Source organism: Agrilus planipennis, unplaced genomic scaffold (assembly GCF_000699045.2).
Source record: "Agrilus planipennis isolate EAB-ADULT unplaced genomic scaffold, Apla_2.0 scaffold96, whole genome shotgun sequence".
In the NCBI taxonomy this organism is placed as follows: Eukaryota; Metazoa; Arthropoda; class Insecta; order Coleoptera; family Buprestidae; genus Agrilus; species Agrilus planipennis.
The window spans coordinates 440,178-460,015 of record NW_020438968.1 but is presented as its reverse complement, the minus strand read 5'-3'; the positions used below and the strand labels follow the sequence as shown (position 1 = coordinate 460,015).

The window sequence follows — 19,838 nt, the reverse complement described above, 5'->3', positions numbered from 1 at the left end:
AAAATGATTTAACTACTTTTTACAAACACAAATTTTAAGAAATTTTTAATACAAAAAAGAGAACCGTAGGTACCTAATGAAAAACTAGAATTTTTAAAAAATAGGAAATCCTAACTAATATTATAAATGCGAATGTTTGTTTGTTTGGTACCAGTTCACGCCTTAACTAACTACTCAGCCGATCATCATGAAATTTTGTACACACATTATCAGGGGTACAAAAAAGGACATAGGACATAGGCTACCTTTTATCCAAAAATATATACTGTTCCCGAGGGCTAGAAATATTATTTTTATATGGTCACCGATGATCTTTGACACGTATTTATGACATCAATGCGAGCGAGTGCATACATTTAAAGGAGTATAGAAAAGAACACAGGGTACTTTGTATCCAAAAAAATACTGTCCCGAAGGATAGAAAAATTAGTTTTATGTGGTCGTCGATGATCTTTGACATGTATTTTTTTTAATAACAACTTGAAAGCTAGCGAAAATTAGATTTTCTAAAAAATGTAAAAAAAATCGTAATTTTTTAATAACCAATTTTGATTTTTTTTTAAATTACGATTTTTATCAACCTTTATTCGGATCAGTGTTTTAATTCATTCACTTTATAGTGCAATAATCACTAACAATCTAATGTATAGGTCGATACGCTAACTTAACAATGTTTGCATTAAGAATGAGTCGTTCGATTGGCAAATTTTTTAATTTTCAGTTGTTAAGTTTTGATAGCCACTGGTGAGATTTGAGATAAAAAAAAACATTGAATAGTGTGTATGGGTATAGAGTACCTTCTATCGCTTTTTTTCTAATTAAATTATAAATACTATATATTACAAAAACACAAATTTTAAGAAATTTTTAATACAAAAAAGAGAGTGATAGGGAGGCAATATACTTAAAAATGTAGGGATGGGTCGCTTCAGGGCTCTATAGGGACTGGGTAACACAAAAAAGATGTAGGCAGGCAAAGGCCTTTATCTCTCCTTCAAACCACTGGGAGTGGGAATCTAAAAAATAAAGAATACATGAGAAAAAAAATACAAAAGAAATAATCACCAGCTGAATAAGTGCAGCGTTGCGTGGACGTATTTCTTTACCAGGGTCGGAATTGAATTTACCTGTACTTTCAAATGATGAACTTGCGAACATATAAACATTTACCTAATTTTCATGTTTTATAGTGCTCTATCACCTCCTGCAACCGCGGTTTATTTCCATTATTACACTCTGTAGATAGCTACTTAATGTATTGTAAGAAATTTTAATGAAATCAATAGAAATTGCGATACTAACTGGGACAAAATTGTTCTTGTATTGTTTGGATCATTGAAAACGATTAAAAATCGAAATTGTTGTTAGAGGTTCTCTGAGTATACGTATATAATATATCTTGTGAAAATAACAAACTGTATTTTTAATTAGAATAAAGAATTCTTTCTGTCCAGCGCATTCACCATAGTGAAGCGCAATTACGGAATAATTTTACAATCGAAATAATCGACAAGCGATTAAAGAAAACGTAATAAATTTTCTATAGGGTTCTTCGGAAAGTCATTTCGTTTTTTTTTGTGGAAATGAAAGACAGTTTTCGTATAATAAACAAATCATTATTAAATTATATATTGACCGTTCTGGTCCAACACCTTTTGCCATCTTTCTGGTAGTAGCATAATTCCACGCTCATAAAATTTTTGGGNCTAGTTTTAGGGAAATGCGAAGTTTAGCTCAGGATAGGAAAGAGTGGAGGTGCGTGTCCAACCAGTCTTAGGACTGATGACCTTATGATGATGATGATGATGATGATAGCGCTATCGTAAAGGAGTGAAATACACCCCAACTTATCAAAATTTACATTTATTTGCGCATTTTTTCAAATGAAATTTGTACATACGGACTGATTGGTGTAGGACGTATGACTTTGTCAATATTTCTTTTAAATGACAGCACCCGAAGGTGACGTTTTCGTATATTTACCCAAAGTTAACAATGTCGTATACTCATCCGAAGGTGCCGTTTCCGTACATATTCACCCAACAGTGTTGTTTTCATTTATTCACTCGAAGGTGACGTTTTCGTATGTTCATCCAACGATGTCGTAGTATACTCATCCGAAGGTGCCGTCTTCGTAAATATTCACCCGAAAGTGTCATTTTCATATATTCACTCGATGGTGACATTTTCGTATAGACATTCACTTGTAGGTGACATTTTCGAATTTTTAGCTGAGGGTGCCGTTTCGTATATATTCACCCGAAGGTGACGTTTTCGTATGTTCATCCAACGATGTCGTAGCATACTCATCCGAAGGTGCTGTTTTCGTAAATATTTACCCGAAAGTGTCATTTTCGTATTTTCACCCGATGGTGACATTTTCGTATAAATATTCACTTGAAGGTGACATTTACGTATTTTCACCTGAAGATGACATTTCGTATATATTTACCCGAAGGTGCCGTTTTCGTATACGTTCATATTTTCCCCAATAGTTACTCATTGAAATTTTAATTAAATTGTCCACTACTCTGCGATAGCATTGTATCTATAGTATTATATATTTTATGGTTGTGATTTTAATGTTACAATTTTTATTCTATAGTATTTAAATTTTAGGCAATAGATTACGGATCCTACGGCTCAGCTTTTTCGGATACCCAAACGTACGCTTCTGCTAGTTATTATAGCCCTCAAAGCTATTCTCCTTTTGTAAGTTCGCCCGGATCCTCGACCAGTATAGCCGCTGCAAGCTATCAGCTGTCCACTTCTGCATTACCAGGTAAAACGAAATTTAAGTTATAATCGTTTTTGTGTTTGATACTTTTTATTGAATAAATGTATCCACTCGGTATTGTAAACATTGCTGAGAAGCAATAATTATTAGGTATAATTTTCCTAGTCATCCGTGGAAAGCGAATTGTTTTGAATTCTCATCTAATCGATTGGGAGATAAGGGCGTTTCTTCCCCTAAATGGGAGGGAGTTGCTATGTGAAAGGTTCCACAAGGGTGCAAAGTAAAACAAACAAGAGCGGCCCTTCTAAATGTTTAAGATGGTTGGATGGATTAGTTTATTGTCAGTGTAAGGCAGCATTTTGATGAAAATTTGAGTTTTAAAGATTTCAAAAATTAAATACATATATTCGTCAATTGTTAAAATTGAAAGGTAAACTTCTGCATCACGGTTTTTTCGAAAATGTAACTTTTTTTTGTTGAAAATGGCTGAAAATGACCTAATAATGAAAAACTTACACGAAATAATCGGGGGGAGGGTGTTTTGAGTAGTTTTAAATGAGAATAAACACTTAGATTACACTTAACAGTTCATTTTTGTAGTTACCGCTAACGGTTAAACTCCTGTAGCACTGCATTAGTTGGAAAAGATCTATTTATAAAAATAAAGAAAAAAATAGGGGGAAGGTGTTTTAAACGATTTTCTTTGTAAATAAATATTTTATAGTTATATAACCTATGCGAATTTCACAGTCATTTATCATAGTTAATAATCACTACTTAGCCGTTTCTGATTATTCTCGAGGAGGTGAAATCTTCAAAAGACACCCCCTGAAGGAAGGTAGTGTTGGATTTTTACCGACTAAAACCCCTTCTTCAAGTGGAGAGATATAAACCCTCATCTGGGTTACTCATCTCCAGGAAGGAAATGGAAGGTTGGGATTTGGGAGAGGATTAAGAAGAAAAAATGGTTATGCGTGGGGGGATTCGGGGTGAGGGGGGGGCGTTGGAATAGGGAATGATGGGTGGACACTTGCGCTAAAAAGCGAAGCTAGGAGTGAACCGCTTAACAGTCTTACGATATAAATAGATACAAATTGTTCCCATTCGAGGAAGGTATAGTATAGTACAGTTGCATATCTCAACTTAACCTTGCTTAAGTTGGTTTGTATTGTATTACGTTAACTTGATGAGTAGGTTAGATTAAGGATTCAACAGTGTCCCCTTACCCCTATTTTATATACATACATTATATCTGTACCTTCCTCGAATGGTAACAATTTGTATATATTTATATTATGTGAACAACTGTTGAGCGGGTATCACCTTTTAAATGAATGCAACTTGAACTATAGAGGCGAAGTCATAAACGGTTAAGTAGTGACTGGTATCTATGATAAATGACTGCGAAGTTCCCGTAGGTTATATACTTGTATGGCACCTGTAAAATATTTATTTAGAAAGAAAATTGTTTAAAACACCTCCCCCCCCTATTATTTCATGTAAATTTTTCATAATTAGGTCATTTTAAGCCATTCCCAACAAGAAAAAGTTACATTTTCGAAAACGCCGTGATATGGAAGTTTTACCAATTGAAATATTTAGGTTGTAGAATCATTTATTTCACTTTTTACCGTATATATGCTTATAGGATGTTGGCTGTTTCTCGTACTATTGTACCTGTAGCCTTAAAAAAAATATTACCGGTTGTAGGTTGTGGAGATATTACTGAATGTTGTCCGTTCAAACATAACCTATGCAAGTTGTTGATCAATTTAAAAAGTTTGCAATATTGGAAGAAATCACTTATATTTTTAATACGGATGTTACTTCGAAAATAGAGCATTTGATAAATATTTTTTGACTACGTCTAAATTAATTGTAAAAAGAAACTGCTTATAAGTTTACAAATTTTTAATCCCAATGCCTGGATAGTGCCGTTAACATAATTAAATGCAAAAGCCTATTTCGTTGTGTCCATACAGTGACACAAGTGAATCTGATGATAATGATGGTATCAATGTTGAATATTTTTTTGAAAGTTTGAACCTTTCGTTGTATTACAGAAAATTCTACAAATGGTGTTTGTCTTGTGGATGGACCTTTATCACCATTAAGAGTGGATGGCTCAAGAAGATCCAGAGATTCATCAAACACTACAAATTCTGAAACCAGAGGTTCAAGAGGTAGGGGTAGAAGAACAAATACAGTCTCACCTTCAAAGGCAGAATCATCTATTGATAGAGTTTTCATTTGGGACCTAGATGAAACAATTATTATATTTCACAGTTTATTAACTGGTACATATGCATCAAAATATCAGAAAGATGCACAAAGTGTCTTGCAACTTGGATATCGGATGGAAGAAATGGTCTTTAACTTAGCAGATACACATTTCTTTTTTAATGATGTTGAGGTAAATACTACCACAAAAAATATGTAACATATACGTAATTCTTTTAAAAATTGTAGGATTGTGATCAAGTACATATAGATGATGTTTCATCTGATGATAATGGGCAGGATTTAAGTAATTACAACTTCTCTACTGATGGATTCCATTCTACTACAGGTAGTGGCAATATATGTTTAGGAACTGGTGTTCGTGGTGGTGTGGATTGGATGAGAAAATTAGCATTCAGATACAGGAAAATTAAAGAAACTTATAATAACTATAGAAACAGGTAAGCCCCTTCATTTAGGCATTCAGTTTTTACAACTGGAAATTTAGACTTGATTATAAAACTTCCATAGATTGTTTTACGATACTCTCTCTGGACTTTTTTATTTCACTGTTTCCATTAGAAATAGGAACTGCTTTGTAACAATATTAAGGGCTTTCATGTCATAGTCTTGTCTATCTTTTATCAGTTGTTATTACTAACAACTACTAAAATGAAGGTATAAACAAAACCTGTGATGTAATTTGCAAACCTTAACATTAGTATTCATTAACCATTTAATAAAATGCCTGTTTATAATTCTTAGTATTTTATCACTGCTCTTTCTGTATAAATGTTTACCCCTTTTTTTGAGGGTTTAATGTCACTGATGTTTACCTTTAGTTTTGTTTCATGGCTCATGTACAAGTTGTGTAGTTAATTTATATTTTAAAATAATCATCAGTAATTCCCCGTTTAAATTTAACATTTAATATTACATATCATTTTAGTGTTGGTGGTTTACTTGGACCTACAAAAAGAGAACAATGGCTCCAATTAAGGGCAGAAATAGAGTCTGTCACAGACAACTGGTTGACATTAGCTAATAAATGCTTGACTCTTATAAATTCCCGAAGTAAAAACGTAAATGTCCTAGTCACAACTACTCAGCTAGTTCCAGCTTTAGCCAAAGTACTGCTTTTTGGTTTGGGAGGTGTGTTTTCAATTGAAGATATTTATTCTGCCACCAAAATAGGTAAATAGTGCTTACAATTTGGCCACAATAATCAGTAAGTAATACAGTAATAATACTTTATTTGCATTTTTTAAGGGAAGGAAAGTTGCTTTCAGCGGATAGTGGCAAGATTTGGTCGAACCTGTACATATGTAGTGATAGGTGATGGTCAAGATGAAGAGGCAGCTGCAAAAGCTTTAAACTTCCCATTTTGGAGGATAACAAGTCACAGTGAGATAGCAGCTTTGTATAACGCTCTGGACATGGATTTTTTATGATTCTCTGTAAACTACATGTAAACAGTGTATACCTATAAATATTTTACTATTTGTGTTATTACCGCGTCACTGAGTATGCATTTTATTCTTATTATTAGGTTTTATCACTGTACATATTCGTAAATAAATACATTAATAAATGTACTTATTTAGTTAAGAATACTTTTCTTATTGTGCATGTTCATTATAAAGGTGGTTATTTTTGCTTATATTAGTGTTTAGTAAGCTCATCATGTTTCTGCATTACAATGAAAACACCTACTGTATTGATTTTAACAATCTAATTGTTTTCGCTTACCGAAAATAAGATGTGGTATATGTTAAAGATTTTTTATATGTATACAACATTTATTCTTTATAAATACGATTTAAATTTATATTTAAGCGTACAAAGAACAACTTTACATCTTCTGTAGTAATTCTTTATGAACCCCTGAAATCTAGTACAATTATTGTTTATTTGAAATTATTAAATTGAAAATTACGTGGGTGGGAATGCAATTTAATCCTAATTTTTTTTAGCAAATTAAAATTTGATTTCAAAATTCAATATTCCCGCAGAAGTAGATGTTGCAATACTTCTTTCACGTATTTTATAGTGGATAACTGAAAAATAAATCAAATTTTCGGAGTATATTACATTTTTGAATATTAAGATGGTTACTGTTTAAATCACTTGATGTTTTCCTTACGGGAAAGCTTCTAACGTATTCTACATTAATGTTAATCTGTGGTGTGTTCCTTAATCTATGGGTATGGATGACACATTTTGTAATTTTTTAGTAATTTATTCTTGTCTGTTCTTGTCTATAGTAATTTATTTATCACTTATCCTCAATTAAAATGCCAATGTCAAGCAATATATTCCTTTTTTTTATTCTTTATTACACTATTTATGTGACAATGGTTGAATTTGTTTTTCTTCCCAATTTCTGCAGGTTAACGATAGATGAGAGTGTTAGGATATTACTAAACAAAAAAACATATTGCCTGTTGTGGTGTTATTTCTATTAACTTTTTATCCTGGTCGATTCTGTATTTAATTAAGGTGAGCTTGCAATGTTTATGTTATGTTTATTCAATATAAATAGAGAAGTGCGTTCGGGTTGCGTTCTGCTTTACGTTAACATTATGTTATATAAATTAACTATATTTGAATACTCTCATAAGATTTTACTTTATAGGAACATTGTAAAAACCTCTTGGTTGCTATAGATTATGGAGCTACATATAGCATTTGTTAGTGCCTGAAGTCATAAAGCAAGAATGAAAGAAAGGATTTATAACATCTAATTGGTAAGTAAGTCAGAAATAATAGATGAGATTAGAGAGAGCTCAATTTCTTAGACATTTGTAATTTACTTTCAATAGGCAACTTTTAAGTGACCTTTTACAAACACCAGAAAGAGCATTAATGTAAAACTGTCCTATCCAGCAAATAAGTTAGCTTAATTGCTTAATACAAGTAACACAGCATTTATTTTAAATTTTCTTTTAAAATAGCTAATACAAACTGTTTATTTGTATATTTTGACTTCAATTAATGAGATTAAGAGGATAAAAGACAGGGTAAATTAAATATTCAAATATTCAACATAACAGAGGCTTATTTTATATATTTGATATATTTTATTACAATTATTTGCTATTAACTTTAACATTGTATTATACATGTTTACTTTACCACCACATCGCTACATTAAAATATTACTGATCTATAGATTGTCCCAGAAATGAGAAGGAATTGCATTTAATTTTGATGTTACTGAAACAACCAATGCTTTTGACGTCTTCACATGTTGCAACATAATGCAGTTAATTACGGTGAGAATGCATAACATTTTTGATTGGTCACACTAGTATTTCTAACAATTATCTAATTGTCGACAGCACAAGTTGATGTTATTGTGCATCACAATGTATAGTTATTTAAAGTGAGAATATTTGATTAATTTAAGGAACGTAGTATACAGTGATATGCATTAATTTAAAATTTATAATTATCAACTTAAAAATGGCCGATAAACCTTAATTGAATTACAGTTTAACATAAGTCAAGGTACTAATACCACTCTAAAGACCAAGGATAAATCATAAGTCATCAGTTAACATTGCTTGATAGTACAATAACGGAGCAGTATATTAAGTTTTAACCTGTCTTTGCTAATTACTAATTTCTTTTAAAAACACATTTTGGTCATTTTAAAAATAACATAAAAGTAATGAAACAATTCGTAAAGTCTATTAGAGTTAATTCCTGGTCAGTTTATATTCTTTTGTATATACATATATTCAAAAAAGTGGATTAACATTAGAAGTTATTTTGAAGTATGTTTACATATGTATACATATTAATTATTAGATTGACCCTTTGTTGTTTTTCTAGTAAAAACTTGTGACAAGTGTACACTTTTAAATTAACATATTATTATCAAGTTTTTAATTTAGAAAACCATCATAAATTAATAAGTTTTATATATTGTTTAACATAGCAATTCATTTTACCGAAACATCATGTAAATTCTGGACACCATGTATTGTGGAACAACTGTTGTAGCAGTGTTCTTTCCCTTCAGAATGTTGCTGTACTTGAAGAAAGCAGGAAGGAGAGGTTTTTTTCACTGGAAATGGTCGTGGTACTTACTGTTAAAGGAAGGATTTATAACTGTAAATTGACAATGCTTAGAGTGGCTGACACCGTTATAACTGTAAGTGACAATATTAATTAAAAATAATTAGATTTGAATAATTCCGAAATCATTAATTAGTTATGTTACTTAATGTTTGACGGTATTAACTGCTTCTACAATTTTACATGTGACATTAGGTCTAACTAAAATGTTGAAATTTGAAATTGAATTACATTGAAAATCAAACTAATAAAGTCACTATTAAATAGGTCTGTTGTTGTGAAAATTATTAAGTCTGAATTCTCGCAACTTATTTAATAGTATTTCAATACTATGTCAGTGTAACGTTTCAACAATTTTGTTATAAGTACTATTTCGTCAGTATTTTTTTAACCGCATACCTACGATCGTTTCTCAAAAAGTTAACAGAATATTGTCGAGATAGTACAATAAATTCGTTGAAACGTTCAAAGTTGTTTTGTTTTTATATTTATCGACAGAAGAAAAAATTTTAAATAAATAATTTAAAGAATATATGCACTCCTATTTACATTGATGTGTGTAAAGTTGCATATGCAATATTCTGTTTGGTACAAGGTTCATTATTTTAAATTTTGTGGTGTCCGCAATGACGAAAATGTATGCATTTATGTTTTTTTGTCTTTTACAATAATTATCTGCTTATCGCAGCCAAATTATTATATGTGTCCATGTATGTATATTAGATTTTTTTAAAAATGCGANAGCTTATAGCATATTCTTACTATAAATTGCTTTGCATTTACCCTACGAGTTCTACATGATTCAACGTTTCGTTATCGTGTGTGTTTCTTCTCACCCTTGTGGAATTAGGGAGGGCCTCCCCGAACGACTTCGTAATAGAAACCTTGTGCATATTTAATATGAGAATAAGGAGATACAGGAAAAGTAATATTAAACTAATTTCAAATTAACTTCACCGCTACTTCCCCACTATATATAATATATATTAGTTAATTTGCTTTTCTTGCCAATTTCTTCAGATTTGCCGTGAAATGAGAGAGAGTTTGCAAGTTAGAGTTCCGCTTATTCGATGTAAATAAAGAAAACGCTTTGGGATTATTGTAACACTGTAATATGCACGCTTTTTATTAGAGAAAGTAAATTGTGGAATACTCTGATAAGATTTTATTTTACAGGAACATTATAAAAGCTGGATGTCAGTGGTTGCTGAGCATTGGTTGTATCAGTTCTCTTTTACTCCAGAAATTGGCAGTACCCCAAGTCGTAAAGAAAAAGTGAAAGTGCCGTTTTCATTTGGAGATAGAGATGGCAAGTTTTTGCTAAAAGAAGAATTTACGATAATTAATTGGTAAGTAACAATATCGATTAAAAATAGTAGATGAGATCCCAGAAAGCTGAGTTTAGACATTTGTAACTCTCCTTCAATAGACAACCGAAACATTTCAGAAATTTATACATATTTTGACTTTAATATGAGAATCAGAAGGTAAATAAAAAGGAGGATTAAATACTGGTACGTGCATTAATAGTGGTAGTTAATTAGTTTTTCTTATTCATTTCTACACCTTGGTCAATAAATGAAGGATTATTGGAAGTTAATCTTCACTCAGGATGTGATTTGCTTTTTGAATGTGTAAACTTTGGAAAATTACAGTCTGCAGCTAATTAAGGGGAGCATATACGGTAGAATTAATATTGTGTATTATTAATTTATTGTCAATTTTCGCAACATTCGATTTCCTAAAACATTATGTATGCGGTGGCGAACATATATTACTATTTTTGTTAATAGACTGTCGAACCACCCGCTGTTTTGTTAGAATTGTTTTTTTTTTCTGAAAAAATCAAATTAGCGCTTATAGCGCCACTACATTTGTTGACTCTATCATGAGAGTTCATAGAGAACAAAGATTCAAAGAGAACATCGGTTAAAGATTCTAGAGAAGTGAGGAAAAATATTTATAGTAAGAACAGACGTAGAATAATTACTGTTAAGTTGGTGAATTGGTTATCTATATATCGGCAAGCATAAATTGACAATTTATGAATTTCATATATTTTTTGATGTTCCACGTTCTTGTCCATCTTGCCATCTTGTATTAAAAACGACGCTACGTCGCCATTTTTAAAATTTTGCAACTATTTGCTTTTTGGTGCGTATTTTCATTGTATTTCACGTTTTAATTGTTTAACAGTTAAGTTTATTCATTTTTCTTCTCAATTTTTACAGATTGATGATAAATAAGAATGGAATAGTGTTCATTTTAATGTAACTGAAAAAGCAAGTTGTCTGCCATAGTTCGTTTCATTTTGGAGGATCTAATTAATTACGGTGAGCATACATGGCATAATTGGTATATTTATTTGATATTAACTAGTGTCATTGTGTCGTGTACGTTATTTACTAAGGAGGCTAAATTAATTATATCTGAATACTCATTAGTTTTTATTTCACAGGAACATTAAAAAAACCCTGGATAGCATTAATTTACAGTGCCTTGGTTGTGTCAGTGTTCATTCGATTCAGAAAGTAGCTGTCTTAAAAAGAAGCACAAAAGTGCCGTTTTTCTACTGGGAACGCATACAGTGTGGCATTGCTGAAGGAAGGATTTATGATGAATGAACTGGTAAGTTAACCATATCAATTAAAAATATTAATCCTGGTCCCAGAAACTTCAATTTCTTAGGCATTTGTAACTCACTTTTATCAAACAACTTTTAAACACGTTTTAGAAGTGGCAGAAGCAAAATGTGGAACTGGCCTTTCCATCAGTGGAAAAGTTAACTTCTAACTTTAACTCCACATCTCCACATTAAAATATTACTGATTTACTTGCTTTAAAAGTTGTAATTAACCACTTTTTTTGCCCGTTTCTATAGATTGTCCAAGTGAGAAGAAATTACAGCTAATTCTGATGGTACTGAAAGAGCCGATGCTTTTGACGTCTTACCCTTGCAACATATTTTTGAACCTGTGAGGGGGAGGCAATTGGAAATTAATTTGGAAACAACTGAAACAACAACTTGTCTGAAGTGGTATTCCTCCTGGATTTGGCTTGTTCATTCTACCTGTGCACCTTAGGAAGTTACTTTCTGCAGTTAATTTAATTAAGGTGAGAATGCATGTNATTTCTTCTCATTTGGACAATCTATAGAAACGGGCAAAAAAGTGGTTAATTACAACTTTTAAAGCAAGTAAATCAGTAATATTTTAATGTGGAGATGTGGAGTTAAAGTTAGAAGTTAACTTTTCCACTGATGGAAAGGCCAGTTCCACATTTTGCTTCTACCACTTCTAAAACGTGTTTAAAAGTTGTTTGATAAAAGTGAGTTACAAATGCCTAAGAAATTGAAGTTTCTGGGACCAGGATTAATATTTTTAATTGATATGGTTAACTTACCAGTTCATTCATCATAAATCCTTCCTTCAGCAATGCCACACTGTATGCGTTCCCAGTAGAAAAACGGCACTTTTGTGCTTCTTTTTAAGACAGCTACTTTCTGAATCGAATGAACACTGACACAACCAAGGCACTGTAAATTAATGCTATCCAGGGTTTTTTTAATGTTCCTGTGAAATGAAATCTAATGAGTATTCAGATATAATTAATTTAGCCTCCTTAGTAAATAACGTACACGACACAATGACACTAGTTAATATCAAATAAATATACCAATTATGCCATGTATGCTCACCGTAATTAATTAGATCCTCCAAAATGAAACGAACTATGGCAGACAACTTGCTTTTTCAGTTACATTAAAATGAACACTATTCGATTCTTATTTATCATCAATCTGTAAAAATTGAGAAGAAAGACGAATAAACTAAATTATTAAACAATTAAAACGTGAAATACAATGAAAATACGCACCGAAAAGCAAATAGTTGCAAAATTTTAAAAATGGCGACGTAGCATCGTTTTTAATACAAGATGGCAAGATGGACAAGAACATGACAAGCATAGATAATGACAAGAACGTGGAACACCGAAAAATATATGAAATTCATAGATTCATAAATTGTCAATTTATGCTTGCCGATATATAGATAACTTATGAAGGAAAAGCCTATAGAGAGTATATGAAAAAGGAATTCACCAACTCAACAGTAATTATTTTACGTCTGTTCTTACTATAATTATTCTTCCTCACTTCTCTAGAATCTTTAACCGATGTTCTCTTCGAATCTTTGTTCTCTATGAACTCTCATGATAGAGTCAACAAATGTAGTGGCGCTATAAGCGCTAATTTGATTTTTTCAGAAAAAAAAACAATTCTAACAAAACAGCGGGTGGTTCGAAAGTCTACTAACAAAAATAGTAATATATGTTCGCCACCGCATGCATAATGTTTTAGGAAATCTTATGTTGCGAAAATTGACAATAAATTAATAATACACATTCTACCGTATATGCTAACCTTAATTAGCTGCAGACTGTGTCTGGCGCTGCAAATTTCTGCTTGGTCACAATTTTTATTTTTTGCCACCTAATGGTGTCATAACTTATTTATTTATGTTCAGGATTATATTTAATCATTTTTTATACGCAATTTTCAATAGAAATGATAATAAATTCACTTTTTATTTCGATTTTTTTAGTTTAATGCTACAATGGCCGTTTACTAAGCATTTTGTTCGACGTGGATGCCTTTCCCACAGAGCATTCCTTATACACATCTCATAGATAACCGAAAACCGAATACAACAATAATCTATGGATGATAATAATAATTATCGGTAATAATATTAATTTAGTTACTACTCGTAAGTACACCATTTTGTTTGCAAGTTGGAAATTGTAAGTAAAGTTTATAAATATTGATTTATAGCTTAACTCAGCATTATTTTTAAATAAAAATATGTGAATTATAAAGAAAATCTGTTACCTATTTTTCTGTTTGCGTTTTGATAGTTTTATGCTATCCATGTGCATTTGAACCAAATTGTTACCACGTAATTGTAAATTTAATGTTAAAACAAATGAATATTAACATTCTGTAAATTTACAGGTGGTTTGGTACTTTTTGCGGCATTAGAAAATGTTAGTTTATATCATTAGTGGTATGATACATTTGTATTATATAATCAATATTTTTTTAGATAATGGCAGGTAGGCTACTTGCTCTAAGAGCATTACGGGCAAGTAGGACGCCGTTTGGAGCTCGAGGTGCCCATCAAGGGGATCCCGCAAAAGCCCTAATTGGAAATAGAGAAATTGTTGGATTTGGTTATAATGGTCAACCTAATTATGTTGATCGGCCAGATTTTCCCATACCTGCCATTAGGTGGAAAGAGCCAACTCCAGACATACAGGTAGATATAATTTAATTTTTAATAGATGAATTTACTGTTATTGTAAGTATATGTGTTAGCAACACAAGAAATAATTTAAATAGAAAGCCTAAGATATTTCACTGTCAAATAATGGCCTAAAAAACTTTCATAAAGTTACAAGTTGTATTGGGAAAGAATAATTTAATGGTTAATAATGTAAGTTATTTGTTAATACTTTGTTTATCAGGCTCTTCGTGAGAAAGAAAAGGGTGATTGGAAACAACTGAGCATTGAAGAAAAGAAAGCATTATACAGAGCATCTTTTTGTCAAACATTTGCAGAATTTCAAGCTCCAACTGGAGAATGGAAGATGACCATAGGAGTTGCTTTATTATTTTCCTCATTGGCAATTTGGATATATCTAGCAATGAAACTGTGGGGTATATAATACATTTTTAAAATCTTATATGTGGTTTCTAATTTACTATTTTGAATTTTAATTTTTCTAGTATATTCACCTTTACCGGACAGCTTTAGTGAAGAAAGCCGTAAAGCACAGTTAAGAAGAATGCTTGACATCCAGAACAATCCAATTGAAGGTATTGCATCAAAATGGGATTATGAAAAGGATGACTGGAAAAAATAAATGTTTGCATAAATTTACCCTACATAAGATTCAGTAGCAGCAAATACAAGTTTTTTTTTTCTGTCAAGATCATCATATTATGATGTAGTTTTATTTTTATTATACTTATACTTCTTTTTTGTTATTCACCAAAATAAACTAGTGTCCTTATACAAACATTTTGTAATTAATTTAATTTAATAGATTGTTATGTAAATAGTACTATTTTTTATTGCTCTACATTGTGATGTTGGTAAATAAAGGACAAGTATTATATTATTAATAAAAAGTTGAATTGTGTTATAAGTAACGGACCTTCTACATTTATTAATGAAAGTAAAAGTGGCTTTTTGTTCTATTCTTAAAAAGAAGTACTGAAGATTATTGTATAGTTTTCTTAAACAAGTTTACTAATTAATTAAATATTGATTTAATTCAAGGAAAGTTTTATTTCTGATAATTGCAGAACTTCACCAATAAAATACTTAAATGAAATTGAAAACAAAAAAGAACAGTTGAAATTGTAATTAATTATAAATTATGGACAAAATAGTGCAATTAACTAGGCCATTAAAACTATTTATGGTTTAATAAATTCTAAAATTATTAACTTTGTTCAGGGTGTTTACTGTATATGAAAATCGCAAGAAATAATTTTTATTCTGAGAAAGTCGGATATCTTAGGAATTTTTTTCCTGGACAATTTTATCGCAATTATAACTAAACACTTCATTCATATAAAAAAAGAATAATTTAAAGTGTGGCTTGCTCATTTCATCAGAGTATGTAAACCCATACATATTTCGCGCCCGTTTTGCGAGATGAAACATTGATAATACATTTTTAATTTTTCTTGTATCGAACGTACAAATTAAAAAAAAAAAAGAAAATATGTTGCGTTTTTTACATAATAGTTTGTAAACGTTAACCTGTCGTTTATAGATAAATATATCAATAATAATTAAAATTTTGTATTTTTTTTACCTTGCTCCTAGAAGTTCAAATTGTACGATTCTGGAACAGCTGGAAATCCCAGGAAACAGGAAATGTTTTCAATCGGAGCGATGGACAGGTCGGCATAGTATGATTACCACAGTTCCTAATCTCTCCTAAAAACAGTTTTTGAGTCCTTGTCGTATTTTCGAAGTATCAGTTCCTGTTGGTAACAAAAGTTCGGATTGATTGATAATGCAGTTAAATTTGAAAGGATAACCCATAAAGCTGTAATGAGCTACATAATTGGTGTTATTGAAACTGAGAAGAGAAATTTTGTTAAGATATTAAAGAGAGTAAGTAGGTTTAGTTTTCATGCGTTTAGGAAAACAAAATTTTAACCAATTTCAGAATATTATTGGTAGAAAGCTTCTTTTTTATGAAGAGTTATATATTTCGATGTTACAGGTGATTGTTCGGTTGTCTAAACATTTGAAAATACAGGATGGCTCAAAATAAGTAATACATTGGTAAAAGGATTTTTTAATTGTTAAACATGAAACATCTAGATCGTTTCTGATATTTTCTTTATTATGATCAACGAAATTCATAATTATTATTCAAGTAGTTAAGTAACTCTTGATAAATACTACACGTTATGCCTTAACATACATGTGTAGGTGGTTGACGAGTTATTAAGTATATATTTATGTTAATTTTACTGGGAGATATAAAAAGGTTTTACATGAATATAATAACAAAATAAATAATTATACTAATTTAATGAAATTTAACTAGTTAATGTATATATAGGTACAAAATGTTACCTTAGTCCACAGAATAACTAAGCAATGTATATTAGTTTGTTTCTGCTAAAAAAAGTTAACAAAAAAAAACAGGGAAACACAATTATAATACAGAGTAGTATACATCGGTAATATACCACATGATCGATGATGTTGATTTATTTTGTATTGTAGAATACTTACATAAACTAATAATAATTACAATTTGAAATATACGATATTAAAAAAGTTATGAGTATTTAGGCAAAACTTCTCACTAATATGTGCAATATATGTATGTGTATATTAAAAATTAACAACCTGAAGAGGGTTTGATATTCAGGCTTGATAAGGGTCGTGGTCCACGATTGATTCTCTTGTTTGGTGACTTTGACTCTCAGGAAACGTAGTACAACTACAGTTGGAGAATCAATTGTGGTCTCACGCCATCAAGCCAGAATAACGAGGTCCCTAGTTCGTCTTCAGATAACGCTGGCTGTGAAAGCCTTGGCTTTTCAAAAGTTAACATTTTCACATACATCTGTTCGAATAAAACAGAACATTTACCATAAATACTTGTTTCTATATAATTTTAGGTCATTTCGACAATAATAAACATTTATGATTTCTATTAACATTTACTAATTTTCTTACGGCCTTATTTTATCACGTAAACCACTTTCTTTTTTAGTAGTTTGTATATTTTCTAATCCATTAGGGTAAAGCTTATTTTTCTTTTGATTCCACATCATTAAGGAAACTAATTGTTTGTGGAACAAAAACGAGAAAAATTTGATACCTGTTTGGGTAAATTTGTATAGTGAAATGTGGACAATTTATGTTTGTTTAAAACAGGGCCCGATCTAGAGCTAGATCCAGGCAAAAATAATATTTGCCAGCCTTTATAATGACACTTTATATAAGTCATTAGCATCTTGTTCCAGAGATGGGATAGTGCAATTATTAACCGACAGACGTATGTATGTAATATTGTTGAAATTGTATAATATTCGCATACTACTACTAGGAGTCTCCAGAAAACTGTGTTAAACTAATGAGAAAATAATATTCGAATTTTTGCTTAAGTATATAGACAAGCAAATCAATTTGGGGAATTCCTTAAAACGCCGCGTTGTAGGATAATAGGGTATTCCCCAAAAATAATTATATTACCTATATACAAACTATCGGAAATAACTACTTCTCTCTCAACGTAGGTGTCGATTCCTTGTGATACATAAATGAAACGAAAAGGGTTGCTAGTTCAGAAATGTAAAATGTAAAAATTTCTGGTGCTTAAAAATGTTGTTGCTTCTTTCCTGTTTTTCTTCCTGTTTGGATGCTTATTAGGAGACGGCGTTAAGAAAATTATAAGACAGTACTTTAAAATCTAATGGCCTGTCTCAAAACTTACATACAGCCTCTAGTTGAAAAAGTAATTAGTAAAAAAACTTAAAAATACTTTTGTTGTCGGGTTATTGAGCCTTGTAATTTTTATAACAGTTTTCTCTCTGTGCAACCGCCCGGTATCCTCAAATAGACTATATAGAAGGTTAGCAATTGAAGAGAAATTAGAAAGAATAGGAGAGCAGAGGACTCTGTGGAAGTCAATAAGGAATAGGCGAGATAGGTTGGTAGGACACCTTCTTAGGCATGAAGGTCTAGTCAGAGACATATTAGAGGCAGAAACGGGAGTTAGGAGGGGTAGAGGCAGATCTAGATTAGATTACTGGGTTAGTTAAGGATGTGGGATGTTTTTTTTTAGGGAAATGCGAAGATTAGCTCAGGATAGAAAAGAGTGGAGGTGTGTGTCCAATCAGTCTTAGGACTGACAAACTTATGATGATGGGCAGGGGCGGCCTTAATCACTGCGAAGCTCCGGGCGGGTAGATCTTTTCGAGACCCTTGACCTTGTGGAATTAGTTTTAATGATGATTCTTGATGAGAAATACAANACTCAGCTGCCTCCCCCCCCCCTTAGATCGGGCCCTGGTCTAAAACGAAAAATGTATATACCACTTATGAAGTTGTGGTTGAATACACATTTTTGATCCATTTTACTCTTACAAAGTTTTACTCTTACAAATAAAGTTGACGTCAAGGAATAAAATGGAAAAGATCATTAAATAGATTAACTACTTACATCAACTTTAAATGAACGAATTGACTAGAAATAATTACTTTAAAATTAATTTTGTGTAAATCTGTTAGTCCTTGTGCGGTCGATGCTGTTTTTTTCAATTCCATGTAAATACAGTGTAACGAGAGCAATGCTACTTAAAACTGCTTTTTTTTAATGTTAATGTTTACAAGGGTTCCGAATAATTACAGAACATTTACCCCTATCCACTGCAGAAAGTGTATATTAATACATAAATACCGAAACATAATTAATTTAATTAAGACCGTCCTATTTAGCATTGCTTTTACCCTGTCCAATTTGATCGATTAAGGAATACATTTTAAAAGTAAAATACATATGTATATGTTACTAGTACACAAAATGTTTCACTAGAACTACAAATTATCTGAAAGTACCACAATTTATGGTTTTTCAAGCCATTTTATAATTTTTTAGATCATTAAATTCGATATTGATACTAACAAAAAACACAATTTAATTAAATTTAATGTACATATTTATAATGTGTACTGTTTTATATTTATAAAAGAACAGGTAGGTAGTTCTTAAATCATAAAATATATCATCAAAATGCGAAAGAAAATAAAAAGTACTCAATTAAACGACGAAGTAAAATAAAAATTATGCAGGGTGACCGATTATACATGCAGTGTCAGGCGGAAGCTATAATAAAAGGGAGATGATTTCAAAGAGTATTTGAAACATATCAAATTCAACCAATAATCCGTTTTTTTAACTCTACTTGCTTTTGAAAACGCCCGATTGTGTGTTACCAGTTGATAACTAACATAAATTTTATAAATTTAATTAATCACCAATTTATTATATTATTAATGCTTCGCCAAAGCTGAACATCCAACTGTTTCAAACCATGGATGAAGATTTTTGGTTTTCAAATTTACTTATTTTGCCCATGTCTTTTTAGTGTACTTTGCTACTTGCTACCCTGTTGCATTATCAAAATTAAGATAAATCTAACGACCGGTTATTAAAAAAAAAAAATACAACGTGTAATTATACAACACGCTTCTGA

The 19,838-nt window shown here is 31.1% G+C and overlaps 2 protein-coding genes and 2 long non-coding RNA genes across 10 annotated transcripts in view; 3 read left to right on the top strand and 1 right to left on the bottom strand.

The window, feature by feature from the left end:
* Positions 1 to 6,552, top strand: part of LOC108734467 (developmental protein eyes absent) — a 126,153-nt gene extending 119,601 nt beyond the window's left edge. For all 5 annotated transcript variants that reach the window (XM_025975335.1, XM_025975334.1, XM_025975333.1 and 2 more), the window contains 5 exons: positions 2,620 to 2,782; positions 4,801 to 5,150; positions 5,207 to 5,418; positions 5,907 to 6,151; positions 6,227 to 6,552. In XM_025975335.1, the coding sequence (XP_025831120.1) occupies positions 2,620 to 2,782; positions 4,801 to 5,150; positions 5,207 to 5,418; positions 5,907 to 6,151; positions 6,227 to 6,408 (1,152 nt within the window). In that variant the 3' untranslated portion in view covers positions 6,409 to 6,552. The remainder of the gene's footprint in view (positions 1 to 2,619; positions 2,783 to 4,800; positions 5,151 to 5,206; positions 5,419 to 5,906; positions 6,152 to 6,226) is intronic.
* Positions 6,553 to 9,919: 3,367 nt separating this feature from the next.
* On the top strand, positions 9,920 to 12,165 carry LOC108734468. The gene is made up of 3 exons (XR_003231269.1): positions 9,920 to 10,389; positions 11,272 to 11,373; positions 11,499 to 12,165. It is a non-coding gene; the product is annotated as an uncharacterized LOC108734468 (long non-coding RNA).
* Positions 12,166 to 13,101, bottom strand: LOC108734422. 2 transcript variants are annotated; one of them, XR_003231270.1, is made up of 4 exons: positions 12,917 to 13,101; positions 12,738 to 12,839; positions 12,443 to 12,612; positions 12,166 to 12,190 (listed from the first exon to the last, which is right to left on the bottom strand). It is a non-coding gene; the product is annotated as an uncharacterized LOC108734422 (long non-coding RNA). The 2 variants fall into 2 exon arrangements; XR_001937375.2 differs by having other exon boundaries at positions 12,172 to 12,612; positions 12,917 to 13,099.
* Positions 13,102 to 13,752: 651 nt separating this feature from the next.
* LOC108734448 lies at positions 13,753 to 15,166 on the top strand. Of its 2 annotated transcripts, XM_018466022.2 has the most exons (5): positions 13,797 to 13,843; positions 14,055 to 14,086; positions 14,146 to 14,358; positions 14,567 to 14,759; positions 14,829 to 15,166. In XM_018466022.2, the coding sequence occupies exons 3-5, from the start codon at positions 14,149 to 14,151 to the stop codon at positions 14,963 to 14,965; spliced, it is 540 nt and encodes a 179-aa protein (XP_018321524.1). In that variant the 5' UTR covers positions 13,797 to 13,843; positions 14,055 to 14,086; positions 14,146 to 14,148; the 3' UTR covers positions 14,966 to 15,166. The 2 variants fall into 2 exon arrangements, with proteins under 2 accessions (XP_018321523.1, XP_018321524.1); XM_018466021.2 differs by lacking the exon at positions 14,055 to 14,086 and having other exon boundaries at positions 13,753 to 13,843.
* The last annotated feature ends 4,672 nt before the right edge of the window (positions 15,167 to 19,838 follow it).